At 45.0% G+C, this 21,376-nt stretch overlaps 1 protein-coding gene across 17 annotated transcripts in view; it reads right to left on the reverse strand.

Moving 5' to 3' along the window:
* The window catches only part of Garnl3 (GTPase activating RANGAP domain-like 3), a 145,635-nt gene that overhangs the window by 85,635 nt on the left and 38,624 nt on the right, over positions 1-21,376 (reverse strand). For 10 of the 17 annotated variants that reach the window (XM_011239223.3, NM_001355201.1, NM_001355200.1 and 7 more), the window contains one exon: positions 14,016-14,085. The exons of 4 other annotated variants lie outside the window; for them this stretch is intronic. Coding sequence is in view for 9 of the 13 variants with exons in the window: in NM_001355201.1 (NP_001342130.1) it covers positions 14,016-14,085 (70 nt within the window). In the remaining 4 variants the exon portion in view is untranslated. Of the gene's footprint in view, positions 1-14,015; positions 14,086-14,497; positions 14,599-14,919; positions 14,936-15,222; positions 15,395-21,376 lie in introns of those variants that run through there. 3 more of the 17 variants (NM_178888.5, XM_006498488.4, NM_001355202.1) reach the window with 3 other exon arrangements.

The following is a 21,376-nucleotide window of genomic DNA, read 5'->3' on the forward strand; positions in this document are numbered from 1 at the left end:
CATCAGATTGTGGAGGGAAGGTGTGAACCCAAAGGTCTAACAGAAGTCAGCTTCATGGCCTTGTCCATCTCGACGATGGCGCTTTGTCAGGCTCAACAGATCTTCAGTTAATATGCCTAGGACCAACATCATTTATTGCTTAGGGTACTTGCTCCTGAAGTCACATTCACAGATCATCTATCTGTGTGATCACAAACTCTTTCAAGGGTCAATTGCCTTGAGACACAATGGCTTGATGGTTTGATCACCTAGTAAGTGCAGCACCACCTGCATGAGGGTCAACTGCTAGAGGCATATGCTGCTGAAAAATGCTCCAAATAGCAAATAAGGGTGACAAGGATGTGCAGGTCAACAAGCTTATTAGGAGATGAACTAAGGAGTCATGTGGTCTCTCTGTAATATGGTCAATTAATGATCACTGGCTACTTACAAGCTGAAAAGAAAACAATAGAAAAGTGGCTTTAGATGGCTGGCATTTCCTCAAGCTTTTGTAAGGAGCTGAGCAAACACTACTTCCATACTCCTCTTCCAACCAAAGCCCCTGTTCTATGTGACTTCCAGATTCACTGGATCAGACCAGCACAGGAGAAGGCCCTGCCTGCTCCAACTCACTGCAGACTGCTACAAGACAGACACCAGCCAGATGCCGGGAGCTATGAGGAAGCTTTGCAGAAGCTGTCTGTGCAGCTGCTTGGATCAGAGAAGCTCCATCCGTTCCAGAGGCCAGGGATGTCTGGGTGCTGGGTGGATATTCTGAATGCAGAAGATACAAGGTCTGAAGAGCTGCTTTGTTTTGCTTGAGGGTTCTGAAGGAAGAAAAACAATGCAACAGCCCTGTACCACAGCCATGAGAACACATGTCCTCCAGTCACAAAAGTAGAACGGAAGCATGTGTGCCTTAACTTCTCTTTCCTATGAAACTGAAATAAAATGGTAGCAAAGCAGTCGTTCCCCGAGGCAGACGGAGGACAAGCTCTCTTTCTAGCAGCGTGCTCTGCAGCACGAAAAACCCGTGCTTGTGGATAGGACAGGAGGCTCCCAGTAACCTCAGAGGGACAATGAAGGGCGTTCCTGGGGGACAGGAAACAACAGTTTTTAAAAACCTAAATAGCAAATCTAGGAGCACTTGGGCTCACCTGCATTTCCAGCCACATGGGAAGACAGGGCTGGAGGATCGGGAGTTTGAGGTCAGCTTGGACAATACAGCGAGACCCGTTTCTTACAAAATAAAAGAAAAATGAAGCCTGAGTAAGCCTCAGTTTAGATGCCCGAGCAGAACCTGAAAGGGGACAGAGTGAACCAGAAGTCGGGAGAATGGAAAGTTGTGTGAGCACGGAGTGATGGGAAATGCCCACTCTTCTTTATTTTAATGCTGGGAGTGGAATGTAGGACCTCGTAATTATGCAGCAAGTACTTTACAAAGTTATTTCCCTGGCACCTTGATTCTTATTCTAAAAAGGTCACAGCCAGCAAATGAAATTAGACATAAATAAGAAATAAGCGATCTAGAGAGGAGACAGTGCTGCTGTTGGTGGAAGAGTGCCCATTATTCAAAAGATGACATTTGTTTTTAAGTAAAGAAGAAGACAATACAGAAGCCTATGTTGTACGTTAATGTGATTGCTAAAGAGACACACTAAGTCTTCATGGTGACTACCTGCAGGCTAGGAAGTTAAAGCTGCACTTCATTGTCCTTTCTGTACTTTTCAGTGATTTCAAACTCTCCTATAGCCAGCATGTACTCTTCTCCGAACCACAGAAGGGTATTAAGAAGTATATCCACTTTTATGCCCACATGCATAGATACAAAAGTAAGAAATACTATAAAACGTAACTGAAAGAACCCTCCAGACACTGGATTTCTAGCAGAACTCATGCTCTAGCCACTACATGGGCATCTGGCAGTGAGCCTGGAGCTTGCTGTGGATACAGTGAAAAAGTGGTCCCCATGCGAGGCAAGTTAAAGAATGTCTGCAAATTATTACAAGGCAAAATATGACTGGCATCCTGGAGAAATGCAAAGAGATGCAAGGTTCCTGAGGGTAGAAGATGAGTGGTCCATTAAGACAGATAGGGAAGGGTGCATGGAAGAGCTGAGGCTTGGCAGAGGCACAAGGAGAAGAGCATTCTGGAAGGATTGGGGTATGAGGAGACCTGAGAGGCTGTGATGGTCATAGGTAGAGGGCTGTTTGCTGGAGTCTGGGAATGATGGATAAGAGCAGGTGGTAGAGGCCCTGGAACGTGAGCTTTACTGCCTGGGAGCACGATGTTGAGGGCCCGATGCTGGTCCCTGTTTGGCCAAAAGCATCAGGATATTGCTAGAACTGTAGGTGAGGGCAAGTACTCCTTACAGCAATAAGGACATCAAAGCCCCACACTTCTGTTAATTCCAGCTGAGGGTGCAGATAAACTAGATCTCAGTTTATCCAGAACTTTGATGGGATCTTTTAAGTCAGGGGAGCCAGGAAAAAAAAAAAAAAAAAAAAGGCCAGGTCAAAGAAAGAGGAAATGAAACAGACGGCATCCAAAAGGGAAGTGTGAGAAACACACCTCTCTCCGTCCTTATCCCTAACTATGCTGGAAACTAGGCAAGAAGCATGTAAGAAAATAACTGTCACTTTCAAATCAGAATCTCCTAAAAAAAAAAAAAAAAAAAAAAAAACGCCAGTCTACTCCAGACACAGTGAATTGGAATGCAGGGTTGAAGCACATTGTTGTTGTGTATTGTAAAGTTTAGGGAGTACTGGGACGGGGTAAGATCACAGTACTTTGCCTTTTATTAAAGATTTACTTTTTATTTTATTTATGTACATGTGCATGTCTATGTATTAGCATGTAGGTGCTCCCAAAGGCCAGAAGAGGATATTGGATTTGGAGTCACAGGTGGCTGTAAGCCACCCAGCATCATTGCTGGGAACTTAACTTGGGTCCTCTGGGAAAACAGCAAGCACTCTTAACCAGTAAACCATCTCTCTCCAGCTCCAAAATCATGGGATTTAAAACCAATACAATCCACTGCAGAAAAATTATGTGTCTGGGGGAGTGGGCAGCCTGTCATTTACTATCTATGTGACCTTGGGCAAGTTAGCTAGCTTTTCAGAATAGAAGTAATCTCTTCTGTAAGGTAGGGAAGATGCCGCTGTGGGTCCTGTGACATTTCAATTAGTTTGCATATACAAAGCACCCAAAAGACCAATGGCTTTGGCTATGTACACTGAAGTGAACAGCAAAAAGGCCTTTGGTGCTCTTGTTAGGACCAGTTTGGGTGGGGGCAAGAAGGGCCACATCAAAAGAAGCAAGGAGGGAAGTCACCTCCTCCCTGAGAGAACTGGGGTGTGGCTTAGGATGAGAATTCAAGAGAATGGCTGAAATGTATTCCCTGACTGAAACACCGGAGAGTCTATGGAGCAGCTCAGTTTGAGCTGTCTGAGAGACAGTGACATAGTTGTAACTGCAACCAAGCAACTAAAAAGTGCAGGCCAAGAAGCACATGATCCCCACAGTACCTGCTTTTATTAAGAGAGTAAAGTAATTCACTGTGAACTATTATTCCATCCAGCAGTAACTGGGGTGTGAAACTGTGGGTCTTTTCTGATCCACCAGTCAACAGTAGGAGACAATGGGCTTTTTTTCTGTCACGGTTTTTGCTGCTAAATTTACTTAGTAGGTAAAAGGGGCATGGGGATCTCTAACAAAGAGGTAACAAAGCTCCTGGGGCTGTGGAATGAGTATGTTTGCCCTGTGAAGATGATGCTGTGCCCTGAGTCTGGAGAAAGCTGAAAGGAGAGGGTCTTGGCTTAAGGGAACCAGGTCCCAAGATGCCTGCCAAAGGCCAGTTAATACACTAAATACATTTGCACTTCTGAGAGCCCACAGCTCTGTTTTCAGAGTCCATGTGAAAGAAGACATATTCTGTCAGCCATTTCTAACAGCATCATATGAAGTAAGAGAGCAATTGCCATTCTCATGTCCGCGGCACATTGTCAAGTTCTACGGATTTGACGGCAGAGACACATAAACTTAGAAGAGAATGTGGAGCTTTTCTGAGTCACTCAGAACTGAAAACACTTTCTTCTCATTAGAGCTGTGTACAAGGCAATCACCTATTTCTGCCAAGTCAAAGATCTGCTTTTAGGGGTTGCACTGACAGCTCAGTGACTAAGCACTTTCTGTACTTGCAGAGGACCTGGGCTTGAGTCCCAGCACCCACACGGGGCAGCTCACAACCTGTAACTCCAGTTTCAGGGCACTGGAACCCTCTCTGGCTTCTGGAGGCTACTACATGCATATAGTACAGACAAGTAGGCACACACCTGTACATAAAAATAATTTTTAAAAATTTGCTTATGGTCACAACTGGTGATCCACACTGCTAAACTCTGGCCACAGATCTGCAAGTGGACACAGGCATGAAGTGGGCACATGAAGGACAGAATACACCAGGCACACAATGGGGGAGCCCAAGGGTACAGTCAAACAGGCATTAGGAGAGACTGTTTGGAGACAATCCAAGTGGAAAGATGTTATATTCCACTTTTTTTTTTTTTTTTTTTTTGGTTTTTCGAGACAGGGTTTCTCTGTGTCGCCCTGTCCTGGAACTCACTTTGTAGACCAGGCTGGCCTCGAACACAGAAATCCGCCTGCCTCTGCCTCCCAAGTGCTGGGATTAAAGGCGTGCGCCACCACGCCCGGCAATATATTCCACTTCTTATACTGAAGAACTAACCAAATAAGCAAAGTGTTTGCAGTCTCTATCTCGGGTTATGAAATATAAGCTTTGACACACAGATCACAATTTGAAAGTGGATCTTAAGGTAGAGCAGGGCACCATAGCCTACCACTGGAAAGGCCACAAAGCCAAAGAACACCACACAAGCTGAACGAGCCAGAGACAGGGCTGAGCCAAGGAGGCTCAGAGCAGAAAGCGTGACCTGAAGAGGGAACCAGAACACACAGGAGAGATCTGTGGCCTGGGGAAGAGCGTGGGTGACACGAGGCCAACAGAAGGCAGGGAGTAGGGCGAGTAGCAATCAAGCCTGGCCCTGCTGTCCTGGGGGTAACAATCTCGAGGCTGACATCATCTGGTATTCTTACGTGGTGTGTGTGCAGCTACTGGTATAGTCTTGTGCCTCAGCGATCCATGTCACTAACCAGGCCTCGGTGCTCAAGACGGTCACCAAATGGCTGCTCAGGTGCTATGCTAAATCTCATGCTAAATCTCACGTTTTGTTGGTCCTGGAAAAACGAGTCATCGAATTGTACTGTAGAGAAAAGTAGTGTGGTTGTTGGTGCAGCAAGAGTCAAAGCCATTTTGCCCACCAGACAGGTGTCAGTGGGAGACAGAAGGACTATGCTGCTCAGGGCTAGATAAAGAAAGTGCAGTTTTGTTTATGTCTCATCTCATGTTTTAAAGGGGGTTTGAGGCAGCTTATGGAAATACATTTTAGTTAGAGGATAAAATTAGACACACAGCACAAGAGGGTAAGGTTAGCATGTGTGATATAGTAAGCAAGCCACAAAAGACAATGGAAGCCACTGTAAAGAGAGAAATCCCTTAATATGCACCACATACAGGCAGTGCCTAGAAAGGCCAGAAGAGGGCGTCAGAGCCTTGGGAACTGGAGTAACAATTGTTGCCCTCAGAATGCGACCTGTAGCCTAAGACACAGACCTGGGTTTAAAATTTACTTTTGCCATGTGTTAGCTGTGGAGCCTCAGACCATTAGTGCATGGGACCCATTCAGGACTCACACCTGCTTTCTGTCAACCACAGATGAGGCACCGCCAAGCAACACCTACCTCATCTAGTTGTCTGAGAACATCCATTATGCAACTGCATCTCTAACATTCAGCATAGCACATGGAAAGCATCTAATAAATGTTAGAACTAATAATAGCAAAGTCAAGTCATAGCCACAACAGAAGACATCTGAAGCCCCCTCCAGTGCTACTTTAAAAACTGAGGTCCCTCAGGGAGCTGACCTGCTGCATAAGGCTCAGACATAAGCCAGATACACTGGAGAACATCTGCCCAGATGGGGATTTTAGTTGTAAAATGTTTAATTTTTGATATTCCTGAGGGATAAAAATATGCCGTTACCTTCTCTAATCTCTCAATTTGGTCATGCTACGTGGAATATGATTTTGCTCATAAAATTCCCACAATTTCCCTATAAAGAGCAGGCATCATCAGCTCAAACACAGAACAAAATTGCTCTGTCAGGCTGCTGAACCAGCAGCTAAGTTACTCATTAGCAAAGGATCGGCTCTGTACATCAGTCCCTGAGCTGTAGTTTATATTTGTGTCTGAGCAAAAATACGGATGACTCCTCACCAAAATTTGAGGGTGGGCTGTGTGACAGCCTGGCCAGAAAAGTGCTTGCTAAGCAAGCATGGGGAATCTGTGTTTGCTCCCCAGAAGTGGTGTTCAAAAAAGCTAGGCGCCCAACTAGATGTCTTATGTCACCAAGTAAAATCTCCAGTGCTGGCAATGGGTTACATCTTGATGAGTCATTGGACAAAGGGGTCCCACAGACACTCTCACCCCAAACATCATAGGCTACTGTCAAGGGTATTGGTTTTTTTTTTTCCTCCTCAACCTGGTGGTAAAGTTCTATTGCTGAAAACATTATGTAGTTATGTCTTTAAATATGGAGAAACGGAGCTGGTGCCCAACTAGAGGCTGCATCCCTGTAGACAGCATTCGTGGGACTGGAAGGTGCTTTACACACTACTGGAGAGGGGACAGTAATCATTAGTGTCACGTAGCTGTGATCCCTGACCTACGAAAGCAAGCAGTGCACAGGATATAGCAGTGCAATAGTGGGCTATGGTATGGGCCTGACAGACACTGTGTGTTTAATATTGGAAGTAAGGCCACTTAATGAGATGCAACTCACACCTGACGGGCCAAGTAGTCGAGAACCGAGAAGCAAAGACTGGCTAGGTCTTGGGCCTAGGGAAAACCTGCTACTGTTACTGTCTAAAGGAACATGATAAAATGAGATCTACAACTGCACAATGTGCAGCGGGTGAGGGGCTTCGCAGCCTTGAATGGATGTCTGTCAAACCTCTCCCCTCAAGGCTCAGAAATCTATATGGAGAAGGATCGAAGATTGTAAGAGTCAGCGGTAATGGACGACTCCAAGGAACCACTGTCTTGCAGACTTGAGAGGGTTGGGTGAAGCACATGTCATCTCACATAGACGGTGGCTGTATGCATAAGACCTGTACAGGTTCAAACCAGACAAAGCCCAGCACTGAGAAAGGGATGCAGACACAAAGTCCCACCCTTAACCAAGAAGCTATTTGCAATTGAAACCTGCTGAAAAGGGAAAATCAGTTCTCTCCATAGGAGTGTCATTAGATATATCAACCACACTCTAGGGGAAGCCCCAGGCCTAGGAATAGTTAGTCTACACAAGGTGAACTCCCTTTGTGTGTGTGTGTTGTGTACATATGCATGTGTGTGTTGTGTACATGTGCATGTGTGTGTTGTGTACATGTGCATGTGTGTGTTGTATATGTGTGTGTGCGTGTGTGCACATGAGCTTTCTGTTTTGTTTTGGTATGATTTGTCTTATTGAGTTTTCACTTTAACTTTCACTTTTCATTTTTTGTTTTCTGACAGAAAGAGAAAGAAAGAACATGATGTTGGTAGGCAGGGAAGTGGGGAGAATCTGGGAGGAGTTGGGGCATGGGAAATATGCTCACAATATGTTTTCTGAAAATGTTATAGCAACAACAACAGTAATAATAAAAGCTGAACATAGCAGCATGCGCCTGTGCTCCATCCCCACTGAGACATGGGCAGGAGGAATACCGGGGCTTCCTAGCCCACTTGTCAAGTTCTAGGACAAGTGAGAATCCCTGTCTTAAAAAGCAAGGAGTGTGGAACCTGAGGAATGCCACCTGATGTTGACCTCTGGCCTACACACACACACACACACACACATACACACACACACACACACACACACACACACACACAAACACATTCAACAACAAGAAAACTCAGAGAATTTTTCAATATGAAAGATTCAGAACAGGTTCATTGCCAACTATTCAGACAGCACACATGCCAGACATTTTTTGAGGCCACTCTGAGTTCCTAACCATAAAACCCTGCCACCTTTGGAAGCAAGAATCTCTCTGCTTCTTTCCTGCACAGCAGAGCTGCATGCATACAGAGAGTGTGAGCTCACTTGCTAGGACATGATGCAAAAGGAATGGGCAATATTCAGACTCATGCTCATTTGAAATCACTTGCAGATGGTGACTTCCCAGCAGCATCAAGAGACAGTGGTGCATGACAGTCTGCAGCCGGACTGCACTGGGCAGAGGTCTATATTGTGCTCACACCATTTATCTCCTCTACCACATCAGTTTCCTGTCTATCCAGTCAAAGGCCAAGAACAGATCAATAAAAGCTACAAACAATCTTTGGCCGCCCCTGACAGATTTCCATAGAAAGTGATGAGAGATGGTTGATGCGGTACTAGCTATGCCTTGTTTGGACGGTTGCCAGGAGAAACTGGACTTGCAATCCATCAGGAAGAAAAATGGCATCTGTTGAGGCAGGATGGCCAGCAAGCTAATGAGTCTGTGTTGGTGATAGTCAAGGGGGCTTGGTTTCTCTTTTGTTTTTCATGAGTTAGACTGCTCCCCAGTTTCTCTCAAGCTAGAACTCTCATTCTTCAACTAGTATCACTGAGACTAGTGCTGCTGCTGTGCTTAGTACAGGGTTCTGTGAGCAAACAAAAAGCTAGGATGCCTAGCTGGGCAAGGCTTACTGATCTGTATCCTTACTTACGGGACCAATTGAAGTGGCAGGGCTAAGAGTCCACTAGCAGGGGAAGAAAGGTTCAGGAAATGCTTTTAAACAATTTACTGCATGAGAGAATGTCGTGGATCCATTTTGTGTGTGTGTGGAGGTTTCCAGGGCAGATTCCGCTGGTGTGTGAGTGTGCGTGTGCATGCATGCATGGAAGCCAGAGGTGGGCATCGGTGTCTTCCCGTACTTCTTACCACCTGATTTTTTGAGATGGGGGTCTCACTGCATCTGTTTCATCAATTGGCTAAGCTGGCTGGCTAGTGAGCCCTCAGGCCCCACCTGTAGCTGTTTCCCAGGGCAAAGGTTAACAGTGTGTGCTGCCACATCTGTTGTGAAGTGCAAAGGATCTAAACTCGGATGCTTAAGTGCAAGTCTCTCCCTGCTCAGCTCCCTCCGCAGCCCACTACTACTCTTGTGTAAGCTGGCCTCCTCGGAGACTGCCTGCCCTCTCCACAAACTCTGTTGAGGGAGTGGTTCTAGAGGCTCACTTGTATCAAATGATCCCACTACCCTCATATATACTCAATCTAAGAGGAATGAATCTATAATTTTCTATTTGAAATTTGAAACCCAAATTCAAGAAATGAAGAGACTATGGTGGGAATTAAGAGTTAGAACCTATGTGATCCAAGGAGATTGGGAAAATAACACCAAGTTGAATAATAAAAATATTATGAAAAATTAGTATATACCATCTAGTGTCAGGCTCTAGAAATATAATAGCAAAGAAGACAGACTTGATCCTCTCTCACTTGTAATGGATGCAAGCAGTGGGTAAGTCAACTGCTGCCCAGTTAAGGAACTGCGGGTGTTGGTGTGGATTGGGAGAGGTGAGCTTGGGAAGGTGGTACTAAGCTGAGGCCATGAGAAGCACTAGGGAAGTCCTTGCACAAGGCAAGTTCAGAGGCTCTGGAGCATGGAAAAGCTGAGGCTGTTCTAGAGACCAGTGAGGTCAGAAGTCAAAGCATGCGGGTAAGAAGCAGGAGACTAGAAAGAGAGAATAGAGTAAGGGTCACAGGGTCATAAGGATGATAAGAATCAACAGTCCAAAATGAACCGCAAGGGCAATCAAGAAGGAAAGGACTGCACATTCACAACATTTTACACCACCACTCTGCTGAAGATAGGGTAGAAGAGAAAGCCCCCACATCAACTCACATACATGGCCAAATGATGCTTCTGAAGGGTACTCTGACCTATCAAGGGAGGAAAGGACAGTCTTCATCAAATGGTGCTGGGAAAGCCCAGGACACACATGTAAAAGAGAAAAAAAAAAGCTCTCCACTCACACACACGTATATAGAAGCTAACTCAAATGAATCAAGGATGTGTAACTATAAAACTCTTAAAAGAAAGGGGACTGGAGAGGTGATGTGCAACAAAGGTGGCTGGTTTGGAGAGAGAAGAGTGGGGCAGAAAAGGAGAGGGGAGGATGAGGCCTGAGGAGAAACAGCGCTCCGGTCCTTGGAGGCCCAGCTGTGTGTATTCCGTGCTTTTTTCCAGTGAGACTTGCCCAGACACATCCTGCAAGTTACTCCATAGTGGAGCCGGACTGAATGCCTGCAGCTCAACCCACATGATTCTTGGAGGGAAACAAGCTCTGGGTACCATAGAGGGCACCGCTGAGATCCAGGTGGTTTGCAGGCTGGGGACAGGACACAGAGAGGCAGCTACCTCCTGAAGCTAGACCACGGACAGCTGACAGACTGACTTCTCTCTCCACTCCCCCTGAGAACCCAACATGGTACCTGCTACATGGTAGGTCTTCCAAAACCAGAGAGAAGGCTAAAGAACCCTGCCCCCGAGGCTACAGAGATCTGGACTTTTTAGGAAATTTATGGCCAACGACACCTGTGGAATGAAGTTCTAAGTCTACTCCCATTACTGAGGTGAATGGCCATGCTTCCCTCTGCCCGACGACTTCTATAGCTATGTTTTTAAAGGCAGCATTTATGCTAATTTCTTCCTGGCACTCTTCTCTGAAACCTGAGTTCTGTGGCTCCCAACAGTCTTCCTCATCCCAGGTTTAGAAAAATTAGACTCATTTCCTGATGAACACAGAACATATCAGGTTTTTTTTTTTTTAACCACACAGTAGGTCATCACACTTGGTCATTTCACATCAGGAGCTCTAGCCAACTGCATGGAAAATATTAGGGGAAAACTGTCTTTTATGAACACATGTGAACTGTTTTCATGTTTTCTTCTAACATACAAACTGCTGGTTCTATGGTATTTACACTGTACTAGGCATTATAAGTACCTGGGGGTGACTTAGTATATGGAGGGTAGGTGGCAGATATATGCAGAGATGCTACTTTATGTAAGGGGCTTTAACAGCCTTGGAGTTTAGTATCCAGTGGAGACCTGGTGCCAATCATTGATGGATGCCAACTGCACTGTATTACCCTGAGGCACGCTTCGTAAGTCCTGAAGGTGGATTTCTGTTCATTCCACCTTTCTCAGTCATTCCAACCATCAGTGTGGATGTCCTTTCTGGTATGGAAAAACTAGGCACAGTGTAATTAAGTTGGATGGCCACATTCAAATCAAAATGGTGACTCTGAAGATGACATGCTAAGAAGATACTTACAAAACAGTTAAGTGGGAAAAGGGTAATGCAAAATTTGTAAGAGTAAAATGTATAGCTTTAAAGAGCAGAGGGGCTGAAGAGAAATGAAAACACTTGCTACAAGGTAATGAGACTATCCACTGAATTTCAAAATATATTTAAATGTTAATTAAAATATTTATTTCTTTTTATGTGTGTGACTGTTTTGTCTGTATGTATGGCTGTGTCTGTGGAGGTCAGCAGAGGGAGTCAGATCCCCTGAAGCAAGAGTTACAGTGGACTGTGAGCCACCATATGGGTACTGGAACTTAAATCTGGATCCTAATACTAGGAAATACTCTTAATTGCTGAGCCACCTCTCAGCCCTGCTTAAGTGTTATAGTGTCTGTAGAGGACACACACACAGGTCCAGAGGAAAGTCATGGACAAGTGGATGAGGAGCTTTCTGTCCATCAGCACCCATCCAGTCAGGGATGACGGGTGACTCCGCAGCTGTGAAAGGTGGGCGGCTCTCCACGTGTGGCCCTGGGGCCCACAGCATCAAAGGCAGTCTGGGAACTTGCCAGAAACTCAGACTGTGGGTCAATGCTAGACCTGTTGCGTTTGTAATTCAGTTTTCCTGCTGACTCTGAAGTCTGCTCAGCTCATCTGCGGCTCTCAAAGACCATTCTGGTATTCTGTGCTTTGCACATGTCTGCAGAGTTCATCCATCACACCCATGGTATGTCCCTAAGCACCACCCTCACTGTGCACGAGGGCTCAGGACCACTTCTTGGACCCAGTCTGGTCTTCATCTGACTATGGACGTTCTACCTCTACTACTGAATTTCAGCTTCACTACTGTATGAGGTTAATTTAACATGGGATGTGCTAAGGGCTGGGTGCCATTGTTTTATCTCATCCTCATGGCAAAGCTATAGGAGAAAATATTAATATCCCTATTCTGTGGATGAGAAAACTGAGGACAAGAGATGTTCAAGATCCTGTCAGTAGCAAGTGATGAAATAAGCAAGACTTCAGAGCACACATTGAGAAGTCATGCCACTTTACTGATGACTGGTGACAGAGGACTGTGGAGTTGTGGAGAGATGAACCAAAGCCTGCTCGCTGAGTCACCACTACTTCCTGTGGCCTTACCTCTCCCAGGCAGGGCCATTTGTTCACTGCTCTCATGGAACATCATGTCTGCTATGCTATCTATCATTTGCTGCCCTCTCATATCTTACCGTCCTTCGTCCTTCAGGAGGCCTTCCAATGACCTCCCTGAAGTTCCCTTGTAGGGTGGGTGGCTCCCTCCCTTTCTTTAGCTCCATATTACCTCTGTATCTCTACTTGCCTTCCTACTCTGAATTATACTCTTGCCCGGGCTCCTTGAGGAGAGGCAGTAGTCTGAGTTAGTGCATACAGGGTTAACAATAACTTACAGAACAGGCACTAAATCAACTGATGGATCTTTGATGTGGCTATACTCAATCTTTAGATGATGCGTCGAATCTGCTCAGCTGAAGGACAGGAAACCCCTAAGAATAGGGACCAAACCCTTCACTTATTTTATACTTGCAAGATGCTTTAGCCCTGGGTCAGGCACAGAGTCCAGTCAAACAGAGGGCCACTAGCACTCCACTCAGGTACAGCTGCTCTCCTGCTAAAGCTGTAAAGGTGCAGCTTGTATCAACAGTGGGAACCTGGCTACTAAGCAAGTGGACAGAAACAACTCATCTTTAATCAACAGAATAATGGAGTTAATGACCAATAATAACTAGTGCAGCTTATAAGCACAATTTCTGAAATTGGTTCAGATCCCATGCAATTGGAAAACCAAATCACAATCCTATCATAAAACCTGAGTCTAAGTCGGGTGTGGTGGCGCACGCCTTTAATCCCAGCACTTGGGAGGCAGAGACAGGCAAATTTCTGAGTTCAAGGCTAGCCTGGTCTACAAAGTGAGTTCCAGGACAGCCAGGGCTACACAGAGAAACCCTGTCTCGAAAAAAACAAAAACAAAAACAACAACAACAAAAAAACCCCTGAGTCTATCAATGCTTTCATTTTATTTCCCCTCTTTCATGAGGAATATATACTCTAAAAATCATTATCACAAACTCTAATGTCTCATGTTATAAAAAATTAGATATTTTTATTTTAGACATTTATCATCTGTCACAGTTACTGATCTGGTCCAACTAATAGGCTTATAATAGGAATATACCTCACATGTTCTAACTCCTGTCCCACACCCAGAAAGCAAAGATAGAATCAGAATGTCAACAGTCATTACACTTTCTGTAAACTTTCAGGAACAAGATAACATAAACATGAAATGCTACCTTTCTTCATTTACAAATTATTTCATTCTATGCACTGGTTAATAGAGAAAAATACCAAGGCACAACATATTTTTAACAAACTGAAAGACACGAGATTAAAAGCAATGGCAATGTAAAGAAATAAAGGTGACCAAATGACCATAACCTTTCAGCATCACTGACTTAAATTAAACCTCAACACCGCAGAGTCTTTTAGGAAATATACAACAAAGGCTTGCTAAGCTTGGCAATGGCCTCTAAGTCTGAACCAGTGACCACTACTGAACAGGCAGCATTGACTTACCAGCTCCACAGATCCATAATGCTTCCTACTGAAATCCCCACGTCTACAGCCTAGGTCTTCTGAGACAGAGCTGGAACAAAAATGCTTCATCAGTATTATACATAGCGATCTGGCTACACACCTTCTGAGAAAGAAAAAAAAAAGGAAGGAAGGAAGGAAGGAAGGAAGGAAAAAAAGAAAGAAAGAAAGAAAGAAAGAAAGAAAGAAAGAAAGAAAGAAAGAAAGAGAAAAAGAAAAAGAAACGGCTGCTATGAAACAGGTTTGCAGTGCTCCGGCGCCTCACTGCAGGGGAGCATCCTTGCAACAAACACCGTCCCCAGCAGCCATTGCAGAATCAGGCTTTCATGAAGCCCTCAGTCAAAAGGAAAATGCCCAAGTCATCCCTAGAAGTACAGGTAATGACTGACTTAAATATTTAGCTCATTTGGAATCAATTGAAATTCCCAAAGCTATTGGCGGCTTGTGATTTCACTCGGTATTACCGAAGGGGATGGCAGCCCTGCAGGAACTTGAGGCAAGGGACAAAGCTGCTGAACCAGATCTTGCAATTATCCTTTGCTTAAAAGAGTAGAGTCTCTTTGTCCCAAATATGCAACATAAAAATAACCAGCATCATTTAAAGCTGTATTTTAAGGAGGAGAAAAAAATTCCCAAATCCTCATAGGCCCCCTCCCTTCCCCCAGCTTTTAATTTAAAATTTTTACATGTTAACATAGGGGGAGGTGGAGAGAGAGAGAGAGAGAGAGAGAGAGAGAGAGAGAGAGAGAGAGAGAGAGAAAGACTAGCATAAAATATAAAAATCTAACATCTGAGTATATTTAATTTTGACATGGCAACAACTAATACTTCCCACCCTCCCCTCCATCCCCACCCAAACAGGCTTAAATCAGATAAGCAAACTCACATGCCATGGTCCAAGAGCAATTAAAACAAGGATGCAAATTGCTACTGCGTTTGCACTGCATGCATAGCTCCCTTCTCCAAAGGCACATATCTAATTGGCTACTCAGTCTACCTAGGACTCTAACACAGTAGCCATGAAGCCCACAGACAGACAGCCCCCCAGTACCAACAGTTTTTGTAAGTTTGGCTTGACCATGTCATGCAAACAGCTCTAATACAACAGAAAATAAGATTCTGCAAGAATCACGTTTCACCAATTCCAACTGGTCGGACTGTCGCATGCAGAGACAGGTGCACTCGGTACCTTTTCATCCTTCCTTACAAGGTAGCTACATTTTCTAAATTACAGCCCTCCTGGCACATTCAGCAAGAGACCGACTCTGATGTTCAGCATCCACAGAGCTGACTCTCTGCCAGGACACTGTTTGATAGGCTCCAAGAAAGACAGCATGAGAGAAATGAGATTAGAGTCTAATGGTATTCTGCCTCCACCATTTCACAGAAATGGCTGAATTAATCTTATATGAGAAATTTAACCTTTTCTCGCCCTCACTCTTTTAGCTTAAAGTGTGTGGCATAGCAATGAAAACAGTCTGGAAGGGGGTGCCTAGGCTACCTTCCTGCTTGGATGGACATGATTTATACCCCTCACTCAAAATACACAAACAAAAAATCTTTAAGAGAGACTAACACAACTGTACTCTGTGGTCTATTCTAGTCTGGCCTCTCTGGTCAGAAAACACCCTTGGAGGCACTGTTGTTGTCCTGCATTTTGGTTCCGAGGTCCTTTCCTGTAAGGCTGGGTCACCAGGGGACAGCAGATGTTCTTGAGATGTGGGTCTCTGCACAGCAAAGTCCAGGCAGAACAAATGCTCTGCCCAGACTGCAGCCCCAGCTGTGGTTTCAGTTAGGACCATGATGGAATCAACCTCAGCAGCAGGTGAGACTCAACAACTCCTAACACGAAGAAAGCAGAGATAGGGGTCCTGAGCCTCTCCCTGGGCCATCTTCAGGATCACTCAAGGGGTTCTAGACATGGGGCCAGCTCCTTATCTTTGTAAACAGCAAACATGGCAAAGATGACAGCTCTCAGTCCCATTCTATGTCACCCTAGACTATCTACCTTCCCTAGATGTCTCTTAGAGGGGCAACAGCGTCCCATGAAAACAACCAAGGAAGCCACAGCTATAGAACGCCTGCTCTCTGCTACCCTTCCCTCCCTCTAATCACGTTCCACCTGCATGAGCTTGCTCATGGTAAGAACCAGGCCTAGGCACAGATCATGCACTGTAAGAGGCATCAAAGTATCTATGTCAAAAATCCCTCCCTCCCCCGGTGTCCATACAAGGGTTCCCAGTAGCAGTGGTCATCCAAAGCTCTACAAAGAACCTGCATTGTTCCACCTACTGCCTGGCCCAAGGTGGATATGCAATAAGCATGCATTCATGATGTATATACACATCAGACAGATCTTCCTACCTAGTGCCTGACAGCATTCCCTATATGTACTAGGACAGGTTGCCTGGTGCCTTTCTTGCTGATTGGTCTTTTCAGTCTCTCCATTTAAGAAGGCCTGGCCTACAAGGTAGACATTGCTGTGTGTACTAGATTCACAAACCTACTTCCTTTTCTGGACTCACTGTTGGACTACATTTGCTTTTTCTTGTGATGAGACCATGTGATCTAGCTCTGGTCAAGACAGGAAAGGACAGAAGTGGCATACACTGCTTGAAGACCCATGCCCTGGAAGAAGCAGTGTGCAGTAGCCTCCCTGGAATAGTGGGACAGGAGACTCTTAAGGCCTGCAGTAGGGAAGAACTTCAAGATAAAGAATCTAGGATTCCATGTGCCTGTATGGATGGCATCAGAAGTGGAATGAAAGGCACATTTACCAAAGTGTCTTATGTTGGGTGCTATAACCACAATCATGCACTATGTGGCCCAGATTAAGGGGACAGACAGAAATAAGAATCTAATCTTGGGGGCTAGAAAGGCAGTGATCTGCCTTACACACAGCAAAATATTTGGCAAAAGTGAGATCTACAGTAATCTAGAAGGTAGACCAGGAGGCACCACCCATAGGAAGCCTGGGCTGTATAAGCCAGCTAGCTGAGGGTCAGCCATGAGCAAGTTAGCAAGCTAGCAAGCGGCACTCCTCTATTTCTGCTTCAAGTTCCTGATCTGTTTGAGTTCCTGTATTGACTTCCCTCAACCATAGACCATCACCTGGAATTGTAAGCTGAAATAAGCCCTTTCCTCCCTTAATTTGCTTGTGGTTTTAGTGGTTTTTTTTCCCCCCTTAGCTACAGAAAGGCAAGCTAGAACAATGGATTTAAGTAAAGATAGAAGTACAGTGCTCTACCACTGAGCTATATCCCTAGCATGCAATATAACTCTATTTTGGAATAGAAAGCAGCACTTTTCTAAGTTACGGAGGCTGGTTTTGAACTTGGATCCTCCTCCCTCAGCTTCCAAAATATCTGGATAACAGGCCTATACCATTAGGCTCACCATAATAAGTAACGTTTCATGCTGAATGCCTTGGAGAGGAGAGGCTTTCTTACATAGCTGCTTTGAATGCCCCACTACAACCTAAGCAATAGGATTCATACCCAGTTCCTACCATGAGTAAGCTCTGTAGTCAGCAAGAGGTGTAATGTAACTTCTGTAGAGGGGACGCAGAAGAAGCCCAGACCAGGATGACTCTACATCAGGACAGCAATCCACTGTCTGCTTTGAAAGCAGTTTTCTTGGAACACAGCCACACCTACAGATTATGGACTGTCCATCTGCTTTGGCATTTCAACAGTGGACTTGAGTAGTTCCAACAGAAACCCTGATGGCTTATAAAGCTCAAGTTCTTTACTAAATGGCTCTCAAAAGAAAACAAACAAAAACCACACTGCCATCCCCTGTAGTGGTCTCATGAATCCCTACAGTTGGTTTCAGGGCCTTAATTCCCATAAAACACTCACTCTGATTCCCCTGGAGAGCTCTGTAACAATGCAGATTTCCTGGTCCTAGTCCCAGAGACCAGGTCTCTGAACACAGAGAATCGTGTTCAGCCCATCTGCCAGCCAAGCAAGCAGCCTGGAGGTTCCACTGCAGGTGGTCACAGGTGATACTTTGAAAAATTAATCTCTCGGTGCTTCTGGAATCCCTGGAAAACCTGGCAACCATGCTATAGTATATCCACAAGGAAGCACCAAGCCACCCGGGGAAGTGGTGACGCACACCTTTAATCCCAGCACTTGGGAGGCAGAGGCAGGCAGATTTCTGAGTTTGAGGCCAGCCTGGTCTACAGAGTGAGTTCCAGGACAGCCAGGGCTACACAGAGAAACCCTGTCTCAAAAAAAAAAAAAAAAAAAAAAAAAAGAAGTACCAGGCCTAGGCTCCTGTCGATGGGAGGAAGTGGGTGTTTTCCCTCCAAGCACTGCTGCAGCCACAGCCCTGGGCTCCTAGCCTCTCTGGACATCAGTTCCCTCATCTTTGAATTGTGGGTAAAGATATTCCATTTAAGAGAATTACAAAGAATCCATAAGGAAAAGCAGCCAATATGCTAAGTTACACTATGAAAGCTCATCTGAGTGTTTGCTATTATTATTGCCTCAATTATTAATCTCAGTTTCTCTCAGGTTTTTAGAGAGAGCCAAGAAGAGGAATTTGCCATAAATAATTAACCTTTAAAAAGACTTTTAAATAAACTCCTTCTTCCCTCATGTATCAGCAAGAGAGAGCCTGGTCCAAGCAGTGGGCTTCCTGGGACCAGACTGAGGGCACGTACCAATGCTGGCACCCATCTTCTCCTTAAGAGTGTTGGCCTAGCAGGGTACTTCAGTTAGAAACTACTCCAGACCTACTGCTGCCATGACAGGAGAAAAGACAAGTGAGGCTGGTGCAGTGGGCCACCAGAGCGAGGCAGGTGCAGACAGGAAGCAGGAAACTTCCAACTCCCTATGTACCGTGCTGTCCAGGCTCTAAATAGAAAGCCTTCTGTTTCTGAAAAGTGGTGTGGAAGGATGCTGGCTCTCACTTTGGAAGCTCGAACAGTGTGGAGGACCTCCATGCTAAGTCTCTACATATGGCCTGGGATGGAATCAAAGCCTTCCGCTCTACACACAGGCTAGAGCAGCTGCTATTATGTAAGTCTGATTCCTGGAAAGCAGGAGCAGGTCCTCTGCCGAGTCAAGAGCTGCTAAGACTGAGTAAGAAGACAAGGGGAGACAGGTGGTTCCCACCCCGCTGGCCCTGAGATCGGTGCCACCCCTCTCAACTGGCCAGACCCATGCGGCCAGGCTCCCATTGGGTCTCAGACCCAGTTAATGTTTAAAACCAACAGCATCAATAAATGCTCTCTCTGGTCAGTGAAGAGACTTTGTGAGAAACACCATGCAGTTTTCTTAAGTTCTCCAGTAGGAGAGTTCAATGTGAGTGCCAACACAGGCCTTAGCCCCCTGACAAGCACACAGCAGGACACAGATGGAAAGGATCCCCCACTGAAGGCCAAATCAACTTTTTAATGGTGCCAGACTACAGACTGAGGCTTGGAAGGAATCCAGGGTTTCCTAACAACAGGTACCAAAATAGCATGGTATACAAGAGACCAGTTGTCTTGCTTTCTAAAATATATCAAGAGACAGAAAAGCAGAGATGTGATTGTACATTAATTCTAATGATGACATATAAGACTTCTAGTGAAGGCATGGAGGAAATCAGGAAGTAGGAACCAAGGAGGGAGGTTTCTGGAGTGAATGCATCCCCCAAATCAGGGCCCTTTGATTATTTAATTTTTATCTTTAACGTGCTTGGGTGTTTTTACACATACATGTATGTGTATCACATGTGTGCATTCCCTAAGAGGTTAGAAGACGGCATGGGGTCCTCTGGACTCAAGTTATAGATAATCGTGAGTTGCCAGGTGGGTGCTGGGAATTGAACTCTGGTCCTCTAGAAGAGCAGACTATGCTCTTAACTGCTGAGCCATCTCCCCAGTCTGCTAGTCCTCTTTTTTTTTTTCTTTAAACACTTTGAAATACATTCTTCACATAATATTTATGTATCCACTAAGTTTTGAGGAAGGCCATATACCCAGAGCCTACATGGTTCCTTAGCATAAAGAGTCCTGTGATAAATCACTGCACAGTTCTCTTCACTAACAATCTCTACCAGTCTAAAACTGCTTCTCTGGAATGAAAAGCGATGACCACCACAAATAATGCAGAAGGTGTGAAGAAGCTTCCACACTTGCTCATTGCAGAGAGGCCATTTCTGATTAAACTACACAGTTACCATACGATCCTGCAATTACACCATGGGGCATTTATTCCAGAAGAACGAAAATATTACACCCACAAAAACCTGTCTGAAACACATTCAGTTTATGCTTATTAATAATAGCCTCAAACTAGAAACAATCCAGATGTTTTCCTAGGGGCAAAGAATAAAACAAACGGCAACATATCCAACCTTGGAATACTACTTACCAAGTAACTGACTAAAACCACTATGCACAACAATGTGGATGACTCTTTAGGGGAGCTGTGGTGAGTGGATTTAGCCACTCCCAAAGGTTTCACTCAATACAATTCTACTTATATAACATTTTTCTTTGTTTGTTACAGTGCCTCATATATCTTGAACTCACTATGTAGCTAAGGAAAACACTGAACTCTTGATTCTCCTGTCTCCACTACAGAGTTCTGGTTTTATAGGTATATAACCCCACTCCTGGTTTACTTAGCATCCTTGAAATGGCAGGGTTCTGGTTATGACAGCCCCACCCTAGGGATGGAACTATCCTGCTTCTTCTCTGTGGTGCTGGACACAGTCATTTGCCCATGAGATCAAACTGCATGTGGAACTGGGGCGACTTAAGACCAGTGGATCCCATCTCTGTTTCCTGCCTGAGATGCTATATGATGCTGTATTCCGTAGTCATGCAAGATGTCTCCAACAGCATTCTCTGTGTTAGTTCTCACAACTGAGTACAAATTTGATTATACGACAAAACAGTTTAAACTATTGGGTACAGTGGGACCTGCCCATAGCTCTAGCTTCCTGGTAGGCTGGGCAAGCAGAATGCTGGAATTCAATAATTCAAGACCAGGAGTCTGTCTCTCTGTGTATGTCTCTCTTTGTGTCTCTGTGTGTGTGTCTCTGTGTGTCTCTCTGTCTCTGTCTCTCTCATACACACACAAATAAAAATGAAGGAAAACTGTATCTAAGTCAGTGGTGGTGCACACTATTAACCCCAGCACTTGGGAGACAGAGGAGCTCTGTGAGTCTGAGGGCAGCCTGGTCTACATAGCAAGGTCTAGGCCAGACAAGGTTACACAGTAAGACCCTGTCTCAAAAAAAGATCATCATCACCAACAAAACAACAAAAGAAACAAACCAAAGCCCTGCATCTGATACTGGAGGGCACATGCTGAGTGGGTAAAGTGCTTGCTGCACAACAG

The sequence above is a fragment of the Mus musculus genome, chromosome 2, assembly GCF_000001635.26.
Source record: "Mus musculus strain C57BL/6J chromosome 2, GRCm38.p6 C57BL/6J".
Taxonomy (NCBI): Eukaryota; Metazoa; Chordata; class Mammalia; order Rodentia; family Muridae; genus Mus; species Mus musculus.